Below are 27,991 nucleotides of genomic sequence, written 5' to 3' on the forward strand. Positions count from 1 at the left end.
AATTATTACATTGTAAAAAGTGATATTTCAAATGGAAGGGTCTTTTTAAACTTTATGCTAGTGTCAAAAATAAAATTATAGTGATGTCATTTATGTTCTTTTACCATGATACCCTTATACTACCTATACTACTCATTTATACTACCCATACCACAGGTGAATGTTTCAGTAGTATGCAATTAATCTTAACCGTCGGATGTTTTTATACTAGTCCTTTTCGAACACTAGTATAGCCTAGTATTGTGCAAGAGCTCAAAATGTATCTGGGAAAAAGCATCACGGGTTACGCCTTTGTAAATTTAATATGCGCGTTAATAGGGATAACATATTCCTAAACTGATCATTCAAAAAAATTCGCAAAGAGATGAGGCAGCGTCCATTCGCCAAAACTATTTAAACAAGATACTCCCTCCGTTCGTTTTGGGTTTTCTAGGTATATAGATTTTACTATGCACCTAAATATAGGATTATGTTTAGATACATAGCAAAATCTTTGTACCTAGAAAAGCTAAAACGGCCTCAATTTTGAAATGGAGGGGATCATATCCAACACCATCCCAAAAGCTCATTGAATTCAAAATCATCCCAATCTCGCGGTGTACAAAGTCGAGCCTAGGGTCGTACACACCTACGGCGATCTCTTGACTCTTGTAATAATCATACCTATACACCATGGTGTACTTTACATCTTCAATAAAAAAGAAGGAGGAGGAGGAGGAGAACACATGCATGCTACTACATTTAAAATATTTTTGAGTGTTTTCTTGCAAATAGCCGGTGGTGATTGGTTTTCTTTAGGTCTTTCCTCAACTACCCAAGGGTTTTAGTCTAATTAAGATATTTTCCAGAAGTTATTTACTAAGTTCTGATGTTTTTGTTAGAAAATGTTACGGGTTTTGTGTCCCAATTGCCCAGATTAGACTACAAAGCCATTGGCCATTTGTGAAAATAATAAGAAAAACAATAACCCTCTACCATTTGGCAAAACACTCGGGAAAATATTGAATGTCTTGTAGTGACATGATGGTAGTATATGATTTTCATGATTCCCAAAGTATTTTTGGCGATTGACCGAAGGTTATTTGTCTTCTTTATATCTTTTTCTTTAAATACTCCAGATATTTTTAGCCAAGTTGAGGCAATCTCCAAGTGCTATTTATAAGTAGCAGATGGTTTTCTTGCCGGGAAATGTTGGTTGGAGATTCTGGGTTGCTAATTTGTTTTTCCTCTCGAAAAATGTCTAGATTAAACTAGAAAACCTCAGCCGTTTGATAAGAAATTGCAAAGAAAAACAATCACTCTTAGTCATTTGAAAACACTGGGGAAATCTTTGTTATCGATCTTATATAGCATGTATAAAGTTATATATTATCCTCAGGAAATTCTGAACCTATATATGTACCATGTGTACCAAATGCTGTGTACTTGGTATTCTCTCCGATCCGATACCCCATATTTATACTTATATTGTTGCCGAATTTTTACGTCGTCGACAATATATACTACAAGGAAAGAAATGCTTTTTTTTCGTTTCTATTTTCCGAGCTTATAGGGAATCCAAGTAGCTTAATTGAACAGTTCACTCATGTATAGGGATACGAGAATACTGCTAACGATATCACTTCACTTCAACACAGATGTAAAATCGAGATGTCCTGCGTACAGCCCAAAGGCCGATAACTGGAGCAGCTGAGGACCGGTGAACATCAGTTGCTCTCGTTTCAACCCAGAAAAGAACGGTCGCGTTACGTGTAGGCATCTCGATCTTTGCTTGACAAATCACTGACCTGTATGCAGAATTCACCATCACCAACCATTCTGCTGAACTCTTTTCCTAGTTAGCCCAAGTCTAGAAGACTCGCTAAACATAATCGAGTCAATGCAGTTGTTATACGGAACAGATAGTTTCCCATGATTACGATCAATTGAAAAAGCATTTGGATACTTTGCGCGAACTGCAAAGTTTGAAAAAGAAATTCCACTCAATGGCAAACCTTTTTTCCGCAAGCTCGGCCTCCATAATGGGCTGCAGCCCGTCCAGTGCGCGCCAACTGGGTGGGCTGCTGAGGTTAACCACGAGGTGCCCGCCGCCCCGCCCGTCTTGCGCCACGCGTCCTGGGCCGGCCCGTGCCTGACTGGACCAGAGGCCTTGCCGCTCCCCCGGCGATCGATACCTCTCCAGCTAGCCACGACGTCACCTGTTGCCACCACCACCACCAGGGGGACACCCGCTCCTGTGACGCATCGCCGCCGGTCACTCCCTCTCCCCGCCGCTCCTCTCTCTCTATCCGGTGGAGGTGGAGATCCGCGCAGGCGAGGGCCTTCCCTGCTCGCGTTGGTCAGTAATCCTCGCTTGCTTTGATGGATTCCCCGTGGGCGGAATGGGTGGTCTGGTCTCGTCCTCAATTAAACCCAAACCTCCCTTCCTCGCCATTCGGATTCATTACTTGTATGCCATCCATCCATGGTTCGATTAGGATGGCGCGCGTGCAGTTTAATTTTTTTCCAGAAATTGTGGGGTTTCAACTGAACCCCCCTTGACCCAACTGAAGTCCGCCCCTTGCGCTTCGTCAGCGCGTAGGATAATGTAGGCTAAGGTGCCAGCGCAGTATATTTTCCAAAAAAAAATAAAATTGGACGGCCCAGGTTTTAAGTTCGCCCCTGATGAAGCTGCAAGGGCGAGCACCTTGGATCATTCTTCTCCTGTAGTTTCATTTACACTGTGTGGGCTGTGACTGTGGTCTGTGCATGCTGTGCTCTGATTGGGAAGGTGGTTCTGCTGTGCATGCTGTTCTCTGATTGGGAAGATGGTTTTGCTGGATGATGTTTAGCGGCCCCTGGATTAATAGGTTGTCTCATGGTTGTGTTGCAATATATATTATCTTCCTTTTTTTCTTTATGCAGTGTGAAGTGCTAATCTCGGTTAAGTTCGCTGAAGCCATATTTGATTAGTTTCTGAATAGACAAATATACTGCAACACCTTTTAGTACCAATTTCAGTGTCCACTGTCTGTTTCCCTTTATAGTTCAGCTTTCCCTTTCCTGTTTTAGCTTGATTGAATCTGAGACAGAACCTGTGATGTGCTTAATATGGTTTGGTGATACTGGTTTGCTTGGCAGGACTGGTCATCTGGGCACTAAAGTTCACCATGTGTGCAGTATACTCACTATTCAGACTAGTCATTTAGATGCCAGGCTCACATCTTTGGTATAAGGATGATGGAATGGGTCAGATAGGATTTGTTGATAGTCATCGTCTTCTTTGAGAATTTGCTGAGTTTGTTACATTGTGACAAAAGCTTAAACTATGAGGAAGCAGTGCATTTTCATGCATATTTCCAATATTTTAGGATTTGCTTCAAAATGGCATCTGTGGAGTTTAAGTTTAAAAATGGGGACAGTGAAGAAATTTCCATCTTCTTGAATCACCCCATGTCGTCTTATGTTTTGCATCAATATTTCTCTTGGTTTGTTGTAGTATCTTACAGAATGATGTTAATGACATCACAACGGAATTATCATGCATCAAACGCACAAGCTTATTGGAAGATGGTTGGACTTGCCATTTGCCATTTTCCTGAGAAATAATTAGTTCTGAAGTTGCCTTGCATGCTCTAATTTGCAGCCTTGTTTGATCACATTATAGAGGCGATTCTTGAGTTTAGTACCATTTCGACTCATGTACTCCAGTCACAGATAAGTGATGTGTTCTGGGATGTCTGCAAACAACGATCACAATTTGAACATTTGGAAATAATATGAGTAGATTCATCTTTACCCCTAGATTCATAATGGTATATTTTTTTTGTTTCATAAGCATAACACAACAGCAATTAGTAGCAGAAGTTGTGTATTGGGGGACATTGTTGTTGTTTATATCCAAAAACACCAGTTAGCTGTGAGTGGATGTGATAGTCTGTATTCTCCATGAATGATAATGTAGACTCTGAGAGTGAATACAGCAAATGTTATCTAAAATAATTTCTAGGCCCTTATTATTTATTATATGCTATTTGTAGTACAAACCTGATTTTCTGTTTTAGCCAAAACTGGCAGGATGTTGTACATATTATAAGAATAATTTATTTCTGTTTACTATTTTCTGCAAGTATTAACCAAATGTGGTCAGCACTGGTTATATTCCTTTTAGCTGTTTGTGGACAAATCAGGTCAGAAGGTGCACATTCGTGTTTGTACTGTACTTGACTGAGGAGATTAGGCCTACACATGGGGGCTCCAAAGCAGAGGTGGACTTCTGAGGAAGAGGCTGCTCTTAGAACTGGAGTAGCAAAACATGGAGTTGGAAATTGGCGCACAATATTGAATGATCCAGAACTTAGTTCCATATTGTGCTACCGCTCAAATGTTGACCTAAAGGTTAAAACTGTTCATTTGATTTCACTTAAGCTTACTTTAGTTAAGGGACTGCCAAATTTGGTTTTCCTGTTAAATTTCCAGAATTCATCTTCACTCTTAATCTTCATCCATTCTTTTCTACTAATTACTACTTAGGACAAGTGGCGCAACATGAATGTAACTGTCACTGCGTCGAGTTCTCGTGACAAGGCGAGGAGTGCCGTGAAGAAAACCCGAGCTGGCCCTAAGAATAATGATCAGCCAGCAGCAATCAGCACAGTTACTTCTGATGCTGATGATGAGATTGTTGATGTAAAGCCTATAGCTTCAGTGTCTAGTGAAGCGTGGAATACTTCAAATTCAAAGAAATCTCAGTCTCACTCAAGGTAATTATATCTGTGTAAGTGTAATTCATAATGCTGGCATTTAACTCTTTTTTCTCTTTGTGTATTAATAAACTAGGTAGTTTGAATGCTCCACGTTAGTTTAATGGCTTTCATGCAGGCTAGACAATATTATAATGGAGGCTATAAAGAACTTGAATGAGCCTACAGGGTCACACAGAACTACTATTGCTAATTACATAGAGGTGTGCATCCTTCTTTTGTTTTTGTTTCTTTCTAGGAGTAGAGTTATAGTATATCTTATGTTCTGTGCACAAATGACCATCGCCGTTTATTTGAGAATAATGTAAAACACTATTTACACTTTCTATTTAAGTTTGGTCAGCCAAAGATTTTACGTACAAACAGCTTGTAACATATAGGTTCAATGTTTTTATAGTGTATAAAAATTAAAAATCAGACTAGGTAGCACCACCCAGCAGCTGCCTAGTCGATGATGGATGGTGCCACCCATATCTGCTGCAACAATTCTTATTACTGAGTACCTAAATATATAGCGAACACTGTTTCATACCAGAAACAAAATTCCACATTTCTACTACATCTGACCTGATTGTATGAAAATGAGCTATCAAAGATATCAAATAGTAGAATCCAATAATTAAAGCATGCCTGATTACACAAATCTCCTCATTGTGTGCAAGAACTGCAATCGACCTCATTTCATCCTCTCTTCCAGCTTCCTCAAAAGCAACTTATTGCATTGTCTTCTTTCAGAATTGTGATATCATTTTTAAATTATCGTCATGTTTTCACTTGCTTTGTTAATAAATTTTCGTGAAATGAGCCATGCTTGCCTTGTCAGTCAGTTTCTTACCCTGGTTTTATGTAGGAGCAATATTGGCCACCTAGTGATTTTGATCACTTGTTATCTGCAAAGCTGAAGGACTTGGCCGCCAGTGGGAAATTGATAAAGGTAATTATCATTTTAGCTTCCTACATCATTCTTATGCTATGTGAGAAATATAAGCAATTTAAAGGTGAAAAGACTAGGCTGTATCACGTGGGTAAATTCAACTAATGGCACCATACATGTTTGTTAGTGATAGCAATCACTAATTCTTGTTCGATTATACACCATACTATACTATAGTCTAGGACATACTGATTTCTTGTTCAATTTCATGTTGAATCCTTGTTGAACTGCATCTTTTTTTTGGGTTTTACCACGAAATATGCTATTTTCTACACTATTTGGTTTGTGGACACTATGGTGTCCATGACCTACTTTCTAATGCTGAATTCTTATTTTAATCCAATCAGAAGTTGCATGTGCTCAAATTGAAGAACCTTAAGTATTTCAGCATGTGACCCAATGGAAGCTTGCAGGTGAATCGGAAGTACAGGATAGCACCTAGTTCACCACGCTTAGAGGGCCGAAGCCCCAAGATGCTGCTGCTGGAAGAGGTGCAAAAAGAGCCCTTGAAATTAGGGATTGATGCTAGTAAAAGCCTTACAAGATCACAAGTTGATGCAGAATTGGCTCGCATCGCAACTATGACCCCGGAGGCTGCTGCTGCTGCTGCTGCTCGTGCAGTTGCAGAGGCAGAGGCTATCATGGCAGAAGCTGAAGCAGCTGCAAGAGAGGCAGAGGTTGCTGAAGCAGAGGCCCAAGCTGCACAGGCCTTTGCTGAAGCAGCGCTCTTGACATTGAAGAACAGAAATGCTACGAAATTGGTATAACTCTAGTTCGTGGATCCTTTAGTTATATGTCATGTTGTCCTCACACATGTAGCACCAGGTTTCTAGTCCCTTCTGGAACTTATTGGTAACTTTTGCTTACTAAAAAACCCCATAATGAGCAAGTTTTCATAAATTAATTGGGTTATCCAGTGAAGATTATGATTTGCAAACGTAGCAGATGTTAGCCAATGAAGCAAAAACCCTGACTCCTTGGTGTTCATTTTGCAGATGGCCCAAGGTTGATGCTACTCGGAGATGCTCTGGTCCAGTGTGCGCCGCGGGTGCAGGACGGATATGTATGTAGTTCATATTTACTGTTGTTTAGGCAAACACAGCTGTCCGTCCCCCTAGCTGTATCGAATTGTGTCGTTGGATCCATCATCCTTGGGAGCCCCCAACGCAGCAAAAGATACCCGCTTGGTATTCTGCTTCGGACACCATTTCAGAACCCAGTGCCATGGTAAACTCTTTGTCATTTTTGTCGTCAAGTTGTCAAAATGTTTTCGCTGGGGCAGTGCGGTTGCGTTTGTGTGCCAACGGCCTTTGGATGGGTGCAGGTCTTTGGACCTGTCATCAAACGGGCAATCAGGTAAATAGTTTGGGACTGGGGACTTCGCTTTCCACATTGAATACGTCATACTGTCATCCTGTCCTGCAAAGGAGCTTTCCTAATGGTAATTCCTAGCCTGCTAGGAAAGCATAATCCGTCGTGTCGTCTCTTGGGCTGTTGGTGTGCCGCGCCGTGCCGCTCATAGGCGTCAGTGTCACAGCACGCGGGCTAGGAGAGGGACGGGCTACTTGGGGGCTGGGGCGAAGATATAGCTTAGATTCTTAGAAGCTGCGTAAGATCGTTGCTGCTCCAAGTAGGCAGCATGGTAACACGTGCTTTATTACCCTATAGGGTAGAACAGCAAGAATTTGGGTTAACATAACCACCCAACCGACATCAGCCTATTACGGCCCAACCGGATTCTCATCAATTCTGCTAAGGCCCCGTTTGGATGCCTTCATTTTAAAAGAATTGGAATCTACTTAATGGAGTAGGCTAATTTATCTTGGAACGTGGCATCCATAACTTTCCAAAGTTTAGATATAAGTCTATCTTAAATTCATGGTGTGGGAGATGAAAATTGATTCTATAGGTTATGATTATTAGAATGGAATTCAATTCTTATAGCACGCTCTTGAACTCGCTTCTCTATAGTAGAAGTGTAGCACATAAGTATCTCTCTCATGTCACCAACAATAATATACAAATATATTCCACATACAATTATATTGGCTTAATTAATTTGTGCCTAAATTATGATTATTAGAATGGAATTCAATTCCAATGATCCAAACGGGGCTTAAGAGAATTCAAACTTCTTTCGGTTTCTTTATACAGGGCTTTCAGTTCTTCTCGCTTGTGGAAAAAAAAAAGGTGCTTCTCGCTTCCGCTTCTCCGTCGTGGGTCGTGGCACGACGGGTCACGACACTCCGCCAAGTTTTGAATTTTAGCTGCTGTGGGTTGAGCATTGAGCTAGCTAGTAGGGGTACATCTCGAAAAATCGATTCTTATTTAGTTGCTGCAAGCTGGGAGGAGTTCCTCTGCTGTTCTTGTGCTGCAAGCATTCCTTCTGATTTTTCTACCCCGTGACATTTGCTTCGATTCGCATGGACTAATCACCTGCATTTGTAATTATTATCACTAGGCGATGTGGTACTCGATGCATGGTTAGGGGTCACAGCACAAGTTTCAGGATATGAAATTACCTTTTAAGGATGACACCTCATGACAAATTCAGAAACCTCCTGTGCTCCGCTCACCTCAACAAACAGCAAGGCACGCTCATGGCTTGTCCCTTGTGCTCACAGTAGGAGGCGGCGAACAGTTCTTCACGTGGTCTAGCGGTTTAATATGAAGTTTCTGTTTAAACCATCTATAAATTTTAGAGTGAAAACTTAAACCACTTTACTCACATATTTCGTGGCATACATCATGAGCTTTCATGATTGTGCTTCTCGTGCACCCATCGGCAAGCAACAAACAATGCTCCTTGGACGAATCAGTTGTTCAGAACAAAATAAACCTAAAGACAAGCTTTAGAACCTTCCTTCTGAAGTTCTAGTCAGTTTTGTCACAAAAGCTACCATCGTCCTCTCATCTCTTCTGGAACTTGGAAGTCCCGGACAAAGCAGGATCACCGATTTCGCATCCCTAGTAGCACGTCGGAGAAATTATTCACATCACCTCTGTTGTCCATCTTGACTTTTTAGATGATGGAAGAAAATTCTGGCTTCAACCTCCTCAAAGAGAAGGAATCAGTCCACAGATATTACAAATGATGGCTAAATTTCACCAACACCAAATAGTTGAATTTAACAAAAATTTGAACTCAAATACAAATTCTCAAATTAAAAGGCCATCCGTGGGAACTAAAGAAGTGTAGAGCCGTCATCTCCAATGTATGGCACACTTCAGTCAAGTATTCTTTGGCTTCGTGTCCCTGCAATTGAGCCCAGAACCGAAGCCAATATATTTCCTAAATATAAACTTTTTTAGTTGGTTTTTATCAAAAACAACATCATTTCTCGTTAGCCATATGGCCCAACTCCTGTCAACAAGTTAGTGTTCGGTTTCTGTCCCCTTGCTTTATCCATAAACCAAACATGTTAGTCACCGATGTTGGTGGAGCAATACCAAACACTATATAAAAAGCACGCTATAGAAATTTAGCATAATGACATTCAAAGAAGAGATAGTCAATGGTTTCCTCATTGCTACAAAAGTTGCAATATTTATTTACATTCCAATTCCTCTTAGCTAGATTGTCCTTTGTGAGGATGATCCTTTTTTCAAATACCACATTAGAATTTTAATTTTAAGTGGTAATTTAGTTTTCCAAATTTCTTGAGTGACCCTTACGCCCGCTATTGACAAGATGCTTATACATTGATAGTGAAGACCCCATTCCTCTGTAGGGACTAGATAAAGATATCTCTCCCCTCCTCTATACTAATGTTTGTAATTCTTGCCACTAGATTGTACCATTCATTCAACTTATTTCCCACTAATGATCTCCGAGACATTAAGTAGTGTTGATATGAGAACTTCAACACTGTAGCATGTTTTTTCTAACAATGTTGTATAAATTTGGGTATTAGGATTTCAATAGCTGATAACCTAACCACATGTCTTCCTAGAATCTTATCTGTGTACCTGTTTCAACTTGAATTGCCCCAAACTAAGAAATTGATCCTTCACTCCCATCAAACCCATCCAAAATTGTGAATCGCCTGCTTTTTTATAAACCTGACCTAACTTATTCTTTAAATATTTGTTCCTAATTAACTCTTGCCACATCCCATCTTCATTGTTGTTGATGATCGTTATTGACACACTTTTAGTGCCATTTAACTAGTATTTTCATGCATATTCTTATACTAACCCGCCACTTGGCACTTGAAATAACCCCATTATTGCATACGTGTTGTATTTTGGAGGATATTGCAAAATCACAGGAAATACAACATAATTGAAGGGTTTTTCTACAAGTTGGAATTGGGCCCGGACCTTGGATATTTGAAGGCCCAAACATGAACATTGAACTGCAGGTCCACAGGAAGAGCTGAAACTTGCACGGGCCATATCTTCCTCATCCGAACTCCGATTGGGGCGAATTTATAGGGAAAATTGCATGGCTCGATGAGATATACAACTTTGTATGAAGTGCTGGAGCATTGAAGGCCAATAGAGGGTGTGCCGATCGGCCCAAAGGGATCCAGGCCGATCGGCCTGGCCCATTTCTGGCCCCGATCATCGCGCCCTTTCACCAGGAGGAAGCCCACAACGTTCCTTGGGTTATTTTCCAGAAACTCGACTTTGAAGGCACCCCAATCGACGCCGCCAACTATAAATACCAAGGATTTTCAACAAGGAGGGGGATCCCAACAAGTTTAGACCTAGTCGACGCCGCCACAAGAGAAGAAATAGAGATTAGATCTGATCAGGAGCTTCATCGTTGAAGGGAACCTCCAAAGGAGGGAGGAAACCCCTAGGCCGATCGGCATGAGTCCCTCGTGGCTCCCCTCATCTTCATCTTTGGTCAGGGTGTTCTCCAGGTGCTCCATACCCCCTTTATTCGTCAACATGTGTAAGATCATGGAGTAGAGCCTCTGTTTATCCCTAGGATTGTTATGGTAGTTTATATGTAACTGCTACATGTTCTTTATGCCTATTAATGCATCATGGTTTATGTCGTTGCAATGATTCATTTACATATGTGAGCTCTTGTTCTGTACAACATATGTTCTTAGTAGAGTTTCTGGTAATCATTGTGATTAGCTTAACTCTGCGGATGCTTCGATATAGTAACTTCATGTTTTTAGCTTGCTCAATATCATGGTCTAAAAAAATCACAGTGTCATCCACGTATTGCAGGATAGACAATTCATCTTCTATTAAGTGAGGTACAACCCCTTTCACCTGTCCATCCTCCTTTGCCTTAGCAATTATGATAGCCAGCATATCCACAATGATGTTAAAAAGAATCAGGGACAATGGATCACCCTGCCTAAGGCCTTTCCTAGTCTGAAAATAAGAACCCGTTTGATCATTCACCTTGATGCCTACATTCCCCCCTTTGGTGAAAGCTTCTATCCATTTACACCAAGTGGGTGAAAAGCCTTTCATTCTTAGAGTTTGTTTGTAGGAAACTCCACTTGACCTTATTGTATGTCTTTTCAAAGTCAATCTTAAAGACAATGCCATTCTATTTTTTGGTATGCGGTTCATGTAGTGTTTCATGTAAAACAACTGCCCCCTCCATTATGTTCCTACCAGGAAGGAATGTTGTTTGTGAGGGCTTAATTATTTTCTATGCTATTTTTGTAACTCTGTTAGTGGCTACTTTCGTGAATATCTTGAAACTCACATTCAAAAGGTAAATTGGTCTATATTGTTGAATTTGCTTTGCCTCGCTACTCTTTGGTAGTAGTATAATTGTTCCAAAATTTAGGCTATGGAGGGGTAACATGCCCTTATGGAATTCCTCAAATAAAGCCATCAAGTCATCTTTGATCAAAGTCCAAAAAACTTCATAAAACTCTAGAGTGAACCCATCCGGGCCAGGAGCCTTATTATGCTCCATTTGGAAGATTGCCTCCCTTACCTCACATTCTATAAATTTGTCAACTAATATTGCATTTTCCATATCTGAAACCTGAGGAATGTCATCACATTGTGACTCATCCATAGATATGTTGTTATTATCTGGTGGTCCAAAAAGATTATTGTAATACTTGGTGATGTATTTTTTGAGTTTAGCATCCCCAAGTATAATACCCTCATCTTGTTCCAGTTGGAAAATATGCATTTTTCTATGTTTTCCATTAGCCACTAACTGAAAGTATTTTGTGTTCACATCGCCTTCCAAAAGGTTTTTAACTTTGGCCCTTTGGTACCATTTAATCTCTTCTTCTCTTAGCAGCTCTGCTAATCTCTCATTCAGAACATACTTTGAATTTATTTTATTTGAATCAAGTGGCTGATTATTTGCCTTTTTATCTAGTGTATCCAACTTATCCAATAACTTCTTTTTTTCCTTTTTATATGCACCACTAATATTTTTGGCCCACCCCCTTAGATATTGTTGCAAACGTCGAATTTTCGCTTGCCATCTATCCAAGGGTGCATGACCTTCCTGCACACTTTGCCAAATCTCGCTTACCATCTCAAAGAACCCATCACGAAGTAACCATCCCAATTCAAACTTGAACATAGATGGATTACTAAACATAGATTTATCCCCCGAGTGTAAGAATAGCGGAGTATGATCAGAAATTTCACGTGTTAAAGGTTGTACAGTGGTGTGCGGAAACTTGGACTTCCAATCTGTCCACACCAAGATCCTATCTGAGTTTTTCGTAGGTTGGGGTTTGTAGGTTGTTTTTCCAAGTTTGTCTACCTGACATTGCCGGTTCTCTGTAATTAAATGCATCAATGATAGCATTAAACAAGAACGGCCATCTTTCATTATAGTTATCGTTATTCTTTTCTTGTGGTCCTCTAATGATGTTAAAGTCACCACCTATCATAATAGGTAAGGTTTCTTTTGAACATAGCTGAACCAACTCTATTAAGAAGACATCTTTGAACTCAGGTTGTGCAGCCCCATACACAGAAACTAAGTTCCATTTAAAACCAGCTTCCTTATTCTTAATTTAAATCTAACAAAATACTCCCCCTCCTCAATCTCGCCAATATCAAAAGTCAATAAGTTTACCCCTATACTACCAGCATGCCACAAAAAAACCTTTCCCAGCTTAAAGGTTATTGAGAAAAGATTGCGTAAATGTATTCCATCTTGACTAGTTCGCATTGAGTTGTTACATCATTTCCATGTCTCTGCATCAGTAGCAAACTTTTTAGCTCAATTGCTCAACTAATGCCACTTCATAAGTTGGCAAAATGAAACATCACAGTGGCACGGCGCAGGTCGAATCGAGATATCCAATCCCGTCATGCATAATCAGCTACCTTGCTGTGTATGTGTAAAACAACATTGGCCACAAGATGGTCACATGCATAATTGTCATTGACTTGGCACGGTTTGTAAAGGTGTGAGAATGATACGCACGGTTTAGCGTATGTAGAACAAAAGTCACAATGATCAGTTACATACTGCAGAATCATAGAAAGTACATCGTAGACTAGCTACTAGACGAGAGATGAGCACCGGAAACTCAAAAACCACTAGTACTCCTGCTCCTCGTGTTGGAGCTCTCCTTCGTCCACACTATAGCCAACACCAACACCACTATGCCGTGCCTCCCTACCGACGTTGCCGTTATGCTCAAGCTAAAGCGCTCCTTCCTCAACATCAACCTTACAACATGGCCGCTGGGAGGGCGTCGGCTGCAACGCCGACCACCCCACCAGGAGGGTGATCCCATTGGATCTCAGTGGGCATAACATCCAGAGCCGGGGTCTTGACCCTGCGCTCTTTAACCTCACCTCCCTGAGAAACCTCTCCCTTGCGAGCAATGACTTTATGGGGCAAGCTTGCCGTCTGTTGGGTTTGAGCTGCTCACTGAGATGGTCCACCTCAACTTAAGCTTTACAAATCTATCTTTAGTAATCCATCTATGTTCAAGTTTGAATTGGGATGGTTACTTCGTGATGAGTTCTTTGAGATAGTAAGTGAGATTTGGCAAAGTGTGCAGGAAGGTCATGCACCCTTGGATAGATGGCAAGCGAAAATTCGGTGTTTGCAACAATATCTAAAGGGGTAGGCCAAAAATATTAATAGTGCGTATAAAAAGGAAAAAAAAGAAGTTATTGGATAAGTGGATACACTAGATAAAAAGGCTGAGAATCAGCCACTTGATTCAAATGAAATAAATTTAAAGCATGTTCTGAATGAGAGATTAGTAAAGCTGCTAAGAGAAGAAAAAATTAAATGGTATTAAAGGGTCAAAGTTAAAAACCTTTTTGATCGGGAGGGAGGGGGAGGGAGGGAGGGGAGGTTGGAGATGGCTTCGCCGACCGGTGGTGGCGGCTCACCAGCGACTCCCCAGTGGCATGGCGGCGACAGTGGGATGGTGAGCAACCCTAAACCTAGGCTCCGATACCATGTTACAAATGACCAACTCAGTTCTATTCCATGGCTCAAAGGGCAAGATGTACATGTGTAGAAGTGCAGAAAACCCCTCCAACAAGAGGGAAAATACAAATATGTAGGCACAGCTAAGATATATATCTAACAGTTTCATGGGTCAGATCCCTATTGGGATAGCGCGGCTAAGGGAGCTAGTCATGCTCACGCTCAAATTTTTGTTGTTTGATTATATAAAAGGTTATGATACTCTTAAATTGTTTCTTAAGGAACCGAGCTTCTAGATATTCATAGCAAACCTCAGCAGTTTAAGAGAGCTCAGTCTTGATGGGGTGGATGTCTCCAGCAGCAGAGAAACATGGTCTGTGGTCTGTCCGGATCCATTCAACAGTCCTTTTCATGACTCCATTCGTGGGTCGAGATCAAGCTCAGACTCAACGCGATTGCTGGGAAGATTCCTGAGTTCTTTGCTGATTTCCCTCTCTTAAGTAGTCTTGACCGGACAGGTAATGATTTTGAAGGGAAGTTCCCAACAAAGATGTTCCTGCTAAAAAGTTTGAGGTTTATTTCCGTGGCTTGGAATAGTAAGTTTTTTGGGCATGTACCAAGCTTTCCAGTTGAAAGTTAATTGGAATTTCTTCAACTGCTACGCACAAATTTTTCTGATGCTATACTTGTGACCATTGTCAATCTCAAGTCTCTTCAATCTTTTAGTCTTACGACAGAAGGAACTTCCAAGCACCTTTTCTTACCAGGTAAGCTTCCATCTTTGGATGCATTAGTGCTCCAAGGATCCAAAATTTTCTTGGATTGGGGATCTCAAACATTTGAAAGATTTGTGCATGGACAACTACAATTTTCCTGAACCAATACCCACCTGGATCAGCAATCTTACGAATTTGAAGTTCTTAAGTCTCTATGATGATAACTTCTATGGACCAATACCCCCCTGGATCAGTAATTTGACACAACTTTCAGTCATAGTTTTCTCAAGAAATTACCTCACTGGTGAGCTCCCACAAACAAATATGAGAAACATCGTTAACTTATATGATGATTTCTAGGATTTATCTTTTTTTTCTTAATGAGCATCATGAGGATTAATAAGGCTTCAATTAGTAATAGTAAGATTACAAATACTGAAAGGTAGTATAGCCATGTCGTACCATTTATAGCTGTTCCCTGTTTGTTCCTTTAGCATAACTTACCTCCACAACAACAAAAAGAATCTTGCAATTGTGACTTGTGTCCCTATTGTTTTTCATTCATTGTCATTGCAAATTTGCCATTGCTGTCCTAATAAAAAAAAAGGTATGAAGGTGATAATACCTTCAAACGGAAAGAGCTCACAAGGCATTATATGCAGTGTGTTTTGAGTAGACCGGCCGTGTACTTGTTTACTCAAAGGAATAGTTGCCTGTACCTGTTTGGCTATTTAGACCGTGTAATCAAGGGTTAGCCTGCCTCATCTGCCCGATTGAGCAGTCCTACTTTTGCAAAAAGGGCATTTGTCCTGAATCTGAATGGCGAGAGGCATATGAACATCTGAGAGCAAAAGCTGGTGTAATGTAACCAAATATTTAGTTAAATTATGGTTATTTAGTACACATTATTTAGTTTAGTTCACTAATCATTTCTATGAATCATAGTATTTTCTTGACTAACATTTTATCTTTACAAGCAGGCAAAATTCCAAGAAGCTCGTTCACTCTTCCAGAACTTGGGTATCTATTGCTCGAATCAAATCAACTTTCTGGTCATCTAGATGACATTGTTGACCCGTTGTCTTCATCCTTATTTGATTTGGAGAATAATAATTTGGATGGATCAATTCCTGAATCGTACATTCAGCTTCCTAACATTGAAATTCTTTACCTCGGATCAAATAAGTAGTCAGGCACAGTGGAGCTTAGCTCCTTTTGGAGGCTAAAGAAGCTTACAGGACTGGATCTCTCTAACAACATGCTGACAGTGATAGATCATCAAGAAGATGATTCTCTGTTTTCTTCACTTCCTAACATCCGTTCTTTGGGGCTAGCATCCTGCAACCTTACATAGGTTCCAGGTAAGCTGAAATTTTTTACATGGGATTGAGGGACTAGACCTCTCGAGCAATCATATTCACGGTGTAATACCGAGCTGGCTATGGGAGAAATGGAACAGTGGTATGACCTATTTGAATCTCTCTTACAACATGTTTACTAGCCTGGAGAAGTTTCCCTCAATTATGCCAGTGGATCATTCGTATACCCTTGATCTCAGTTCCAATATACTTGAAGGAAACATACCAATTGTACCAACTGTAAAAGAAAGAAATGAACTCATGGGCCCTGAAGGGAGTACTACCTTGGATTACTCAAATAATTCCTTCACTTCCGTTTCACCTAACTTTGGCAAGTATCTCAGAGAAACAATATTTCTTGATTTGTCCAAGAACAAACTAAATGGTGATATACCACCTTCAAGTTGTAGTGCGAGAAGGCTTGAAATCCTCGATTTATCATACAACAACTTTGGTGGAATGATCCCATCATGCTTAATACAAGATAACTTGAGAATACTCAAGTTAAGAGGGAACCGAATCCATGGGATACTGTCTGACAGTATTGGAGAAGCATGTGTGCTTCAGACACTAGATTTGAGCACAAACTATATAGCAGGGAAACTGCCTAGATCACTATCCAACTGCCGAGACTTAGAGTTACTTGACATCAGCAACAATCAGATTACTGGTTCGTTTCCATCCTGGTTGGGGGTTCTTCCAAAACTTAAAGTTCTTGTTTTAAGATCCAACCAATTCTTTGGCATGATTACAGATCTTCAGGAGAATGGTCAAATCATAAACAACTTCTCAAGTTTGCATATACTTGATTTGGCCTCCAACAGCATCATTGGACACCTGCCACAAGGATGGTTAATTGAACTGAAATCAATGATGGCAAATAACAATGATGATGGACAAATAGTGGGGCATCAAACAAACATGTCACAAGGATTCTATCGAGACACTGTCACTATCACATTCAAGGGGTTTGATATTATTTTCACAAAAATCCTAACCACTTTCAAAGTAATTGATCTCTCAAATAACTCATTTGATGGCCTCATTCCAGAGTCAGTTGGGAGGCTTTCTTCATTGCATGGACTTAATATGTCACATAATAATTTCACGGAGCAAATTCCATCACAGCTAGGTAACTTGACTCAGCTGGAATCATTGGATCTTTCTTGGAACCATCTCTCAGGTGAAATCCCACAGGAATTAACCTCTCTTCTCTCACTTGGTTGAATCTTTCATACAACAACTTGACTGGAAGAATACCCAAGGGAAACCAGTTCTTGTCATTTCCCAACAATTCTTTTGAAGGCAATCCCGACCTCTGTGGAAGTCAAGTCCCCAAACAATGTGACAATCCGGGTTCAACTACTACCCCAAGAGCATCAGATCATCCAGAATCCAACAGTTTGTGGCAGGATAGAACTGAAGCCATCCTCTTGTTCACCTTCGTTGGCTTGGGATTTGGAGTAGGCTTTGCTTTGGCAATCATGTTCCTGCATTTCTGCCGCATAGATGGATGGAGTCGCAAGTGTTTCTGTATCCATATGTAGTCCATTATGTAACGTATAAGTTTGGTGTTATTTCCCATAATAAAATACTTGTGTCACACTCTGTTTTAGATGAGACAGCTTAAGTCCACTCTGTTTGTGATAAGGTTGCACTTTTCCCGTTCATTCTGCTCTGTATGTCATCCCAAAGATAGCAGTGTTATCTCAAGGTGAAAAGGACTATTTTACCATCTTAAATTTTCTCAAGTACCAGCTCCAGCTTAAACAGACATTATTTCAGTGCATTGAGTAAACCTTAGGCTAAACTTGCACGCAACAATCTGAATCCAATTGTGACAAAAACAGAACTGAACCTTACAGAAAAACAGCAGTTGGCTCTTGGGGTGGTGTTTGTCGGCACCTGAACTCACTATGCGGTATCATTTGCAGCCAAGACAATTTGGGGAAACTTGGAATCAAGATGAACTCGCCTGAAATCCATAGCCGATCGGAGCAGAAGCAGGTGATCAGGCGATTGCTTCTCCTGCTTCAGTTTCAGCGATGAGAAATTACAACTGCGAGCTCACCGAACATCAAGGCCTTATCAGTGAGCCTTCAGAGTTCAGACCACACAGTTCCCTCTGATTTATTTATGTATCCTGAACCAGTAGCGTTAGCTTCCTGTGACAGCTTGGGATTTATACCACCCGGTGGTACTTGTCGCTACTCTTCTTGAAGTCGAAAGTTACCGTGGAAGTGTGGAGAGCGGGCTCGTTACCATGCCATCCACCGCCGACCGTTCTAGAAGCACAATACTGAACTGAGTAGTGGAGCCGCTCGGTGACCAGACAAGGGAAAACGATCAAGTACCAGCTTCCCAAATTTTTGGTGCTACTAATAGAACCCAAGTCCTTTCTGGGGCTTTAACCTTCCAAGTGAAGGGAAAGCCCTTCAGATACCCAGTTCAATTTTTTTTTAAAAAAAAAAAGGCTTAAGATGCATACATAGATGATGAAAATTCCTTTCGTTCTTAAAATATGAATTTTGTTATGACTCTATGCGTCATTAATGACAGCATAGTTATAAACAGTATACGTTCATTTTACAGAAACTTGACCTTGTTTCACAATGCTTTCACTCTCAAGATTTAGTTGATCCTTAACCGTGTGGCCATGTCCAAGTTTTACCATCACGTCCTGAGTGAAGAAGGGTTGCTAGTTGAAATCGAATCTTACTCCAAATTCAGAGATGTCAACAACAGATAGCCCCGTTTTATTTTTCAAAGACCAGCCTCTCAATTCCACACGTAAAGAGCCATTCACTGACAATGACAAAGACTAAAAGAAAAACTGTACAGAAAGTTAGAAAAGAGGTCATCTTCCATGCAGAAAGTAGTCCTATTGTTTGTTTTTTCTGGCTTGGGGTTTGGAGTGGGCTTTACATTGGCAATCATATTCCGAACAGTTTGTCAGGTAAAAGGAGTATCAATTTTACTTGGTAGGCGGTGCCACTGCATCTAATTTCTTTAGGATACACGATCTCCTGTGCATTTCAAGTTGTCCTATTGTTTGTTATTTCAAGAAGAGGGGGGCTTGAATCCATGACCTCAACCACCACAATTTATTGTCTTCTTCTAAGCTATATGGTGCCCTCATCACTGATTTTATTTTGTTTGACTTTAAAAATAACGCAGTTTACCTTTACTGCCTCACTATCCTTACCTAAAAATGATAGCCTGAACTTGAGCAATGACCTTGTATTTCTGAGAGTTGACAAAAAAATTCCAAGCGCTACAATTTAAAAGTCATACCTCTTAGCAAGGCAACCTTTTAAAAAGTCAAGAGCAAAGCGAATTGAGATCTGACACATGCGACATTTTTTCCTCACCTCAATGTAGGTATGTCAGGCATTTTTTCCTCACCTCAATGTAGTATGCAACCGCGGAGGCACGTTTCCTCGAACACCTGGTGGGCGGCGAGAACGGTGACGAGATGCCACAAGATCCCCTTGGCGACCACGATGAACCGATGATCGATTACTGGGACAATATCCCAGTCTCCAGCGCCTCGAGCCATTTCATCTGCTTGCTCCTCGGTATTCGCCCTCCGCTCGCACCTCGAGTCCTCCTTCCACATGCTCGACGCCATGAAGGCCATGGCCGTGGCCGTGGCCGTGGCCATGGCACCCACTTGCGACCAACGGCTCAACGAGGCGCGCCATGGAGGCGTGTCGCCGGAGTCAACTCTCCGGCGAGCCCCTTTGGTATGGGGCTATTGTGACTTGCAGTGCCGGCGTTGCGGAGGAACGAGAAGGCCAGCGCCATGAGCAACGGAAGACTGGTGCCGACCAGCGACCATGGTCTCGAGACGACTGACGAGAACGGGCCGCTTTTTGAAAGAGATCTCGGGACTCGGGGTCTCGGCACGGAATCTACACGAGAGGTAGCCGGGGAGGACACAGCCGGGACGCGTCAGGTGCAGGGCTGTAGCCGGTGATTGCCGATTTGCCATCAGAGTTCTGGAGCATCTCAGACAATGAGCAACGAACACCGAGAGTCTGTTCGCTTCAGCTTATAACCCGGCTGAAAAGCTGAAACGGCTGATTTGTTGTGAGAGAAAAATACTGTTTGGTGGCTGATAAGCTGGTGGAAAACTTCTAGAGCAAATTTTTGCTTTTCAGAACAAAACTTATAGCAAACTACTAAACGTCGATAGAAACTGTTACGTGCTGCCCAAATGACTGCTGTGGCTTCAGCTTGGTAACTAGTCATTTGACAAGTTCTTACTCGCCTCACGTAACAATGGCGGAACCAGGAATTTTGAGTAAGGGGGGCCGGCCAAAAACAATCGACAACTCATACTACATGCAAAAAAACGTACATATCAAGATCTAGTATATGTGCGTGGTCAATTTTTTTCAAGATAGGGGAATTGCTCCGTACACGGCACATTTGCAAAATAATATCAAATATGTTCTTTTTAGGTTAGGCATGTTTTTCTTAAAATATTATAACGTAAATTTCACTTTTCCGATTACACTATGTGCATTTATTAAGACAAAGGAAAATAGATATAGACATTTGAGAATGCCTAATGGCCTATATATGCGTGAAGCGTATATGCATCATATGCATGTGCATTGCCTGCTTGCCGAGGGTTGAAGTGCTCAAGTGCATGACTATTGACTGCATGGCATGCTGCTCGGTACTAGGCTGCTCGCTGCATTCTGCATGCCGAGGCAGAAGACCAGAAGCTGTCATGCGCGGAGTAGTAACGTGGAGTATAACATGGAGTCTTCTGGTTGGATGTTGACTAGGAGTAGCTGCCTAGCTAGATGAGCATTGCATGCACCGTATGTGTCAGTCTGTGAACTGGAAGGATGGTAGTGATGGCCTGTGTGTTGTGCTTGAGAATATACACAGGGGGTTACAGATTTTCACCCACATTTTCTTTACTAAGAAGATGAGTACACATACTGATAATTAAGGAGCCAAGGTCAATGGCCAACAAAATCATTTGCATACATGAAGCCACCGAGATCTCTGCGAGTTTGCCTTCTCGTATTCATGTTACGACTTTGTATTTGTTTTCGTATTCACGTGAAGCGAACTATTAGTTGGTTGACAATGAGACAGATTTCAGGATCAGGATACAAAGTAGTACAAGGTGAAGCCGTGAAGTAACCCCATCTACACTTCATGCAGAGGCCAGAGGGCATTTAAACTTGCACATCAAACTGCATGATGACATCCCGGTGACTGTTCAAAAGCAAAACGATCGATCTGTGGGCGCGCCTTGTTTCATACATATTCTCAATTTGCGAAATTGCTCTAAATCTCATGCCATGCTACTAACAGAACTATGAGACAGTTCAGATGTGGGAAGCATGATTGTTTTGAACCAAGGGCTGGACAGCAATCGACAGACTTAATAAATCTAGCTGCGTGCAAAGTGCAGTTCAAATCAAAGCTTACAAATTAAGATTTCTCACATACCAAATCAAAATTAGTTTACACAGAATGTCACGCTGCACACAAACAGCACCAGTGAAAAACAGCAGAAAAGAATGGAAATCCCACCCCGGACGACGTATCAATCGCATTTCTCGGATCAGTAACTCCCATGCGTGCTCATCAATGGCGTGCCACGAACACTGTTCTCACGCGTCAGTAGTGGCGCGTGGGCGCGCACATCTTCGGCCTGAACGCGAGCGGGCCGGCGGCGTACATGACGTTCTCGATGCCGTAGCGGTTGGTCCAGCGCTTGCCCTCGTCGCGGAGGAGCGCGCCGCCCATGCCGCCGTTGATGTTGGTGACGACGTTGCACTTGGCGTCCTTCGACGAGAGCAGGCGCACGAAGCAGGCCTCGCGGGGGTCATTGCCGAAGAAGTCGCTGGTCGGCTCGACGCTGAACTCCGCGTGGAAGTAGCCGTTGTAGTCGGCGACGGGGCACCGCCACGTCATGACGCGGTTCTTCCTGTCGCGGCAGGTGACCGTCACCCTAGCGCCCGGCAGCGCCGCCGCGCCGTCGAGGCTCGGCGAGCCCCGCTTCGCGCAGCTCTGGCAGAGCACGAGGCCCTCCACGTGCACCACCACCAGCTTCTTCTTGTCGCCGTCGCCGTGGGCGGGCGGTGGGGTGTACGGCGCGGGCGGCGGGGTGTGGGGTGGCGGTGTCGAGGGGCTGGGGCTGCTGCCGTAGCCGTCAGCGGTGGCGCCGGCGGCGAGGAGGGAGATGAGGACGGCGATGGGGAGGAAGGCCGCCATTGTTGCTTAGTGGCCGGCGCTCGATCGATCACTAGGATCGGATCGGAGGAGGAGGTCGAGATAGGAGATGGCCTGAGCTTAGGGTTGTTTGGGAATGGCGGGAGCCAAACGGTTTATATACAAGACAGGGTGAGGGTCAGAATGTTAAAAACAAATTGGTGCAGACGTGCGGCCATGTTGGCGTGGTGGGTGATCATCAGTCGTGGCCGCCTTGTCGATCGGGCAGCACGCTACGTGATGCCCAGTTTGTTTCGACTGGAGCTCAGGAGACTGCGTCACGTTGCGCTGCAGATTAGATAATGATTGATCTAACAAAAAGATTTGTGTGATCATAATGAACTTGATCCATTGCTGCTGACTATACTGTATATATTGTTAAGTCACATCGTCGGTCGATCAACAAAATGGAAACATGCTTGACGGCATCCAATAACGAGATTTGTAGCTTCCGAATATTGTGCTACCCGTGTGCTTAAGGTCACGCATGTCTAACGACCATCATCTACGAGAATGTTTTTTTAAATAATCTAACGATAACGATAACCATATTTGCTGGGCCAAACATCTAAAGCCCAAAACATGTTGGGTCTTTCCTATCCTGGGCCTCACCAAGGAGTCGGCCCACTTCCAGTTCCCCAAACCGAATCCAACTGCAACCGCCTCCAAAGCAGCCCACTACTGTATGCAGATTTATCCCTGCTGCAATTGCGGCTTCCTTTTGCCCTAATCCACAGACCACCCGTCCGCATCACGAACACTCTGTTCCCCCGTCTTCTCGAACGGTCCCAAACCCTAGGCGCGTCGTGAGCCCATGTCGGGGTCTTACGGATCCGACGACTACCGCGGCGGCGGCGGCGGATACGGCGGCCGAGGTCGCGTCTGGATCCTGCGGCCTGCGTGCGTGTCTCTGTCTCTCTGGATCTGCGTCTGAGTGTTTGTGCTTGTGCAGGTGGCGGTGGAGGCTACGGCGGTGGGGGCGGTAGAGGTGGAGGCGGCGGCGGCGGCGGCTTCGGTGGCGGAGGGCGTGCTGGAGGAGGAGGAGGAGGATATGGAGGTGGCGGTGGAGGCTACGGCGGTGGGGGAGGTAGAGGTGGAGGCGGAGGCGGCGGCTTTGGTGGCGGAGGCCGAGGTGGAGGTGGAGGTGGCCGAGGCGGTGGTGGCCGCGGGGGAGGACGCGAGGGCGATTGGGTTTGCCCTGATGCGAGGTGCGTTTAGGATTGACTGTTCTTTGATCTCTGTTAGACTAGGCTGATTTAATGATGCTGTTATGGACTGTCCTGCGAATTCTGGTGTGTAGGCTTGAGAAGTTAAACTGTTTCATGTTGTTTTTTGTGTGGTGTTTTGATGATCAAATTATTAGGCTGTTAGATAATGATTTGTATGCGAGATGGTGTATAGTAACTAGCTCCATGTTCCTTTACGTTGGTTTGCAGCCATGTATATAAGGTTTATGATTTGGAGCCTAGGGTTCTAGATGTGATTATAATTTCAAAAGGCTAGTTGGGACTAACGAGCTGTTGATGACTATTTCAATATTAGATTTTAATGTCTTTCTAAGTTTATTTGAATCGGATGCCATTCTGGAGTAATGCACAAATGTATAAGCTCGTTTATGGTTACAAGAAGGGTCTAGATTTCTTTTATGGCTATTGTTTTTTATAGGTGTTCCATTTTTGTATGTACCTCTAGTTTTTTTCTTTTTTGAACATAAGCTTTATGCAGCTTTACTTGTTCCATGATGCATAAAGCTTAAATGTTTTAGTATAACCAGTTCCTGTATGTCTCTGTTTCCTAAGAGACCTATGAATTCTTGATGCAGTTGTGGCAATGTGAACTTTGCGAGGAGGACTGAGTGCAATAAGTGTGGAGCACCTTGCCCAAGTGGAGGTGGAGGCGGCGGCGGCAGTGGTGGTTACAATAAATCTGGTGGAGGTGGTGGGAGCTACAACCGTGGTGGTGGTGATTACGGTTCTGGAGGAGGTGGTTTTGACAGAGATGGTGGTGGTGGTGGGAGAGGAGGATACAACCGAAGTGGTGGTAGTGACCGTGGTTTTGATGACCACCGTGGTGGCAGAGGTGGCAGTTATGGGGGACGAGATCAGGAAAACCAAAGGGGCAGTGAAGGTGGCTATGGACAAGCTCCTCCACAAGGGCCTCCTTCCTATGGTGGGCCTGTTGGTGACTACGTGGCGCCTCCGAGCTCCTATGGAGGCAACAATGCCTATGGTTCAGATTCTGCAGTGCCACCTCCTAATAGCTATAGTGGTGCCCCAGGCTCATACCCACCAAGCTATGGTGCCCCTCCTCCAAACCAATATGGCGGTGGCGCCCCAGGAGGGCAAGGTGGTCTACCTCCTACATATGATGGTGGCTATGGTGGTCGGCCCATGCCTGGGGGTGGAGGTTCTGGGGGTGCACCGCCACCTTATCATGGTGGTGGCGGCGGCGGAGGCGGTGGTTATACTGGTAGTGCTGCTTCTGAGCCAGCTGCAAAGGTTAAGCAGTGCGATGCAAACTGTGATGAGACGTGTGACAACGCAAGGATTTACATCTCAAACTTGCCTCCAGATGTCACTGTTGAAGAATTACAGGAGCTATTTGGAGGAATCGGCCAGGTATAATTTAATTCTACTTGACGTCCTTTTATATATTTTACGAGATTATTGCTCTCTGGAATTGTATATGTGTCTTAATAGTTCTCCAACTGAATTGATTAGTTCTATAATTCTTTTTCTGTTTATCTTGATGATAGAAATATCTTATCGAGTAGATAGTGGTTTTAATGTTTCACTGTGTTCTTGACTATTATATTTTCAGAATTTCATCTTGTTGCTATATGACTTATATGCTATGAAACTGTTTTTTCTCCTCAAATATTGAATAGAATACAGTTGATTTTACATTATGCAGTGTCTTTGTAAATATTCATATGTTTTTAGGGTTGCATCTTGTTTTTTACATGAGTTATCGTGTTGTGAAACCAGTGCGTTTCGTTTCCTTTGCAACTTTTTTTCGTTTTATCATTTGCATTTGTGGTTCTGCTTGTTGAATGCTTGCAACTACTTTTAAAAGGTTGGAAGGATCAAGCAAAAACGTGGCTATAAAGATCAGTGGCCCTGGAACATAAAAATCTATACTGATGACTCTGGAAAAGCGAAAGGAGATGCTTGCCTTGCTTATGAAGATCCTTCTGCTGCTCATTCAGCTGGTGGATTCTACAACAGTAAGATTACTGTCGAGTTTGTGCTGTTTAATGATATCAATTTGTCCAATGCATTAGTCCAGTTCAGTTTTTAATGCAGCTATTCTGTTCATGTTCAAGATTATGAGTTATGACATGAGATTACTGTCGAGTTTGTGCTGTTTAATGATATCAATTTGTCCAATGCATTAGTCCAGTTCAGTTTTTAATGCAGCTATTCTGTTCATGTTGCAGATTATGACATGAGAGGCTATAAAATCAGTGTTGTGATGGCTGAGAAATCAGCACCCAGAGCACCCTCTTATGGTCATGGGTAAGTATTTTTCATTTTTATCTGCTAGATGTGAATTGTGGACATTTTTCTGAATCAAGTAGTATGTTATATTGGAATTACATGGTCTAGGGATTATCATTTGCAACACACTTTTTCAGCAACTAAGGGTAATTGTGTCCAGAAACAATTCATGTGATCAACATTATATGCTGCATGCTGTTAACTTCCATTTGATCTGGCTTTCGAATCAACTTTAGTTGTGGAGTACTGGATATTTCAAATCAAATCAACTTTAAATTGTGATGTCGTAAATAAGACTAACAGTTGATCAGAAACATAATAAAGACTAAAGATCTCAACTTGTGCTCGCACTTCAGGCCCTTTTATGATGTATAACTATCAGTTATATGCTGGTGAATGCTGAAGTAGCTCTTGTTGCCTGAGCTGTGTCCTAATTGAAGAAAAGCAGTTGAACAGAGCGATCTTTTGATTGATTGGAGTATCATATAATTTGTTCACTAATGGTAGGAAAGATAGGTTTGAATATCTGGGAACAGGGGATTGACAAGGGAAATAGTTATTTCTTTTGCTAATGTTTCCTCATTTGGAGCTGTTTTTGTGATCCGTTAACCATGATTGCTATTTCATAATTGTATGGCAATGTGCAAGGGTAAAAGAAACCGGTTTGCATGATTAATGTGTTTGTATTTGTGTTCTACATCATGATTCACATGTATGGTGCTTATATTTGATTTTCATACTGTGTCATGTGGGGTGCAGTGGTGGCCGTGGTGGTGGCTATGGTGGCGGTCGCAGGGACAGTTACAGAGATGGGGGTGGACATGGACCCAATAGAAACCAGGGTGGTGGTTCGCGTTCACGACCATACTGAAAACAGCAAATGTTATTATTATGATTGTCTTCTGTGAGAAACCATTTCTATTCCTGTCCTATGGACTTGTACTCTCATACAGGCGCATAAGGTAGGTTGTCAGCTTTCATTATTAGACTTATGTTAAATTGTCATACACCAGTCTTGGTCGGATGTTTGTTTGTCCAAAAGTGATTGATCTATGTTATATGAATTTTTGCATAGAGGCAGATGGATATAAGCTCCAAATGCTGGTAGGTTTGAGATGTTATTTCAGGTGAGTGCCGAACTGTTATGATTGCTTACCTATATATTTCTGTTTTCTCCTTGTTTATCTAATGCTTACACTCCACATGGTACCTCAGCCGGTGGATCACTCCTGTAAGCTTTGGATTTTGCTGCGAAGAACAGGCAGGCCGGTTTTGTCATGTGATAGGTTTATCAGGTGTATATTAAACGTATCAACTAGCATGCACAGAATGCACCAAATCCGTTGCAATTCACACGGACGTGGGATTGAAGTAGAATGTAGCATGTACTAAGTTTAGGTTCCTGCTAACTTCTGATTTCGTATAGGTAGTGTGACTTGTATGCCTCGGTAAAATTTTGATCGCACAGAACCTTTTCTTTTGGGTGTTGATTACATATTTACATGGTTCTGCCCTAGTGAAGAAAAGCTCCGTGTACACGAAACTGCTGGATCTGGTGTGACCGTGTGAGGCTGCAGCTTCGTTGTGTGGTTATCTCAGCAACACAATCTGGCATTCTGCAGCGTTGTCTGCTCTTAACATTAAAGTGGCGATTCTGAATCAAAGGGGCGCATTGTGAGTTGACCATTTTTCGGTTGCCCATTCACGTGAAGTCGCTAACCTGAAGTTCTGAAGGTCGCGCATCATATTTTGATTATCCATGAACAATGTATTTGGCCTCTTATTTGTATGACGTTTCTTGATTGCCTCTCCACAAAGTTTGTGAATGCCGTACGGAAGCAGCCCTTTTGACGTCTTTGGCCTGCCGCCTGCGCATAATACCCCTCGCTATCCCATGTTTCATTCCATATGTTTTTTGTTAGGCCTATGGCCCGCTCCGCAAGCAATGGGAAATGTCAAGGGGAGTTAGGGTCGATGCTGAAAAACTCTCGTCACCAACCTCCGGAATGGCATGCAACAAACAACAGGTTGGCCAAACTAATCAAAGAAAAGAAAGCAAAGTATCTCTGCAAAATCTTAGCACAGTCATTACACCAAAACAAGTCAAGATGTTAATTGTTTCAAAAAAAGATCCGGATGTTATTA

General features: G+C 42.5%; 3 protein-coding genes and 1 pseudogene across 6 annotated transcripts; 3 read left to right on the top strand and 1 right to left on the bottom strand.

Moving 5' to 3' along the window:
- Positions 1–2,176: 2,176 nt before the first annotated feature.
- LOC117858523 (single myb histone 5) lies at positions 2,177–6,931 on the top strand. Of its 2 annotated transcripts, none has more exons than XM_034741599.2 (7): positions 2,177–2,338; positions 4,151–4,377; positions 4,513–4,742; positions 4,861–4,945; positions 5,593–5,676; positions 6,090–6,437; positions 6,672–6,931. In XM_034741599.2, exons 2-7 carry the CDS (start codon positions 4,228–4,230, stop codon positions 6,684–6,686), a joined length of 912 nt encoding a protein of 303 aa, XP_034597490.1. In that variant the 5' UTR covers positions 2,177–2,338; positions 4,151–4,227; the 3' UTR covers positions 6,687–6,931. The 2 variants fall into 2 exon arrangements, with proteins under 2 accessions (XP_034597490.1, XP_034597489.1); XM_034741598.1 differs by having other exon boundaries at positions 4,170–4,377.
- A 10,042-nt stretch (positions 6,932–16,973) lies between these two features.
- LOC117855766 (receptor-like protein 34) lies at positions 16,974–17,780 on the top strand (annotated as a pseudogene).
- Positions 17,781–21,494: 3,714 nt separating this feature from the next.
- LOC117856201 (non-classical arabinogalactan protein 31) lies at positions 21,495–22,425 on the bottom strand. The gene has a single exon (XM_072294143.1). It carries the CDS (start codon positions 22,347–22,349, stop codon positions 21,753–21,755), a length of 597 nt encoding a protein of 198 aa, XP_072150244.1. The 5' UTR covers positions 22,350–22,425; the 3' UTR covers positions 21,495–21,752.
- Positions 22,426–23,067: 642 nt separating this feature from the next.
- On the top strand, positions 23,068–27,389 carry LOC117858001 (transcription initiation factor TFIID subunit 15b). Of its 3 annotated transcripts, none has more exons than XR_011898332.1 (8): positions 23,068–23,221; positions 23,299–23,554; positions 24,169–24,964; positions 25,422–25,572; positions 25,786–25,864; positions 26,606–26,808; positions 26,922–26,973; positions 27,062–27,389. XR_011898332.1 is itself a non-coding variant. In XM_072294136.1 (6 exons), the coding sequence occupies exons 1-6, from the start codon at positions 23,161–23,163 to the stop codon at positions 26,715–26,717; spliced, it is 1,455 nt and encodes a 484-aa protein (XP_072150237.1). In that variant the 5' UTR covers positions 23,068–23,160; the 3' UTR covers positions 26,718–26,920. The 3 variants fall into 3 exon arrangements, 1 of the variants encoding a protein (XP_072150237.1); XR_011898333.1 differs by having other exon boundaries at positions 26,928–26,973; XM_072294136.1 differs by lacking the exons at positions 26,922–26,973; positions 27,062–27,389 and having other exon boundaries at positions 26,606–26,920.
- Positions 27,390–27,991: the final 602 nt, after the last annotated feature.

Source organism: Setaria viridis, chromosome 5 (assembly GCF_005286985.2).
Source record: "Setaria viridis chromosome 5, Setaria_viridis_v4.0, whole genome shotgun sequence".
In the NCBI taxonomy this organism is placed as follows: domain Eukaryota; kingdom Viridiplantae; phylum Streptophyta; class Magnoliopsida; order Poales; family Poaceae; genus Setaria; species Setaria viridis.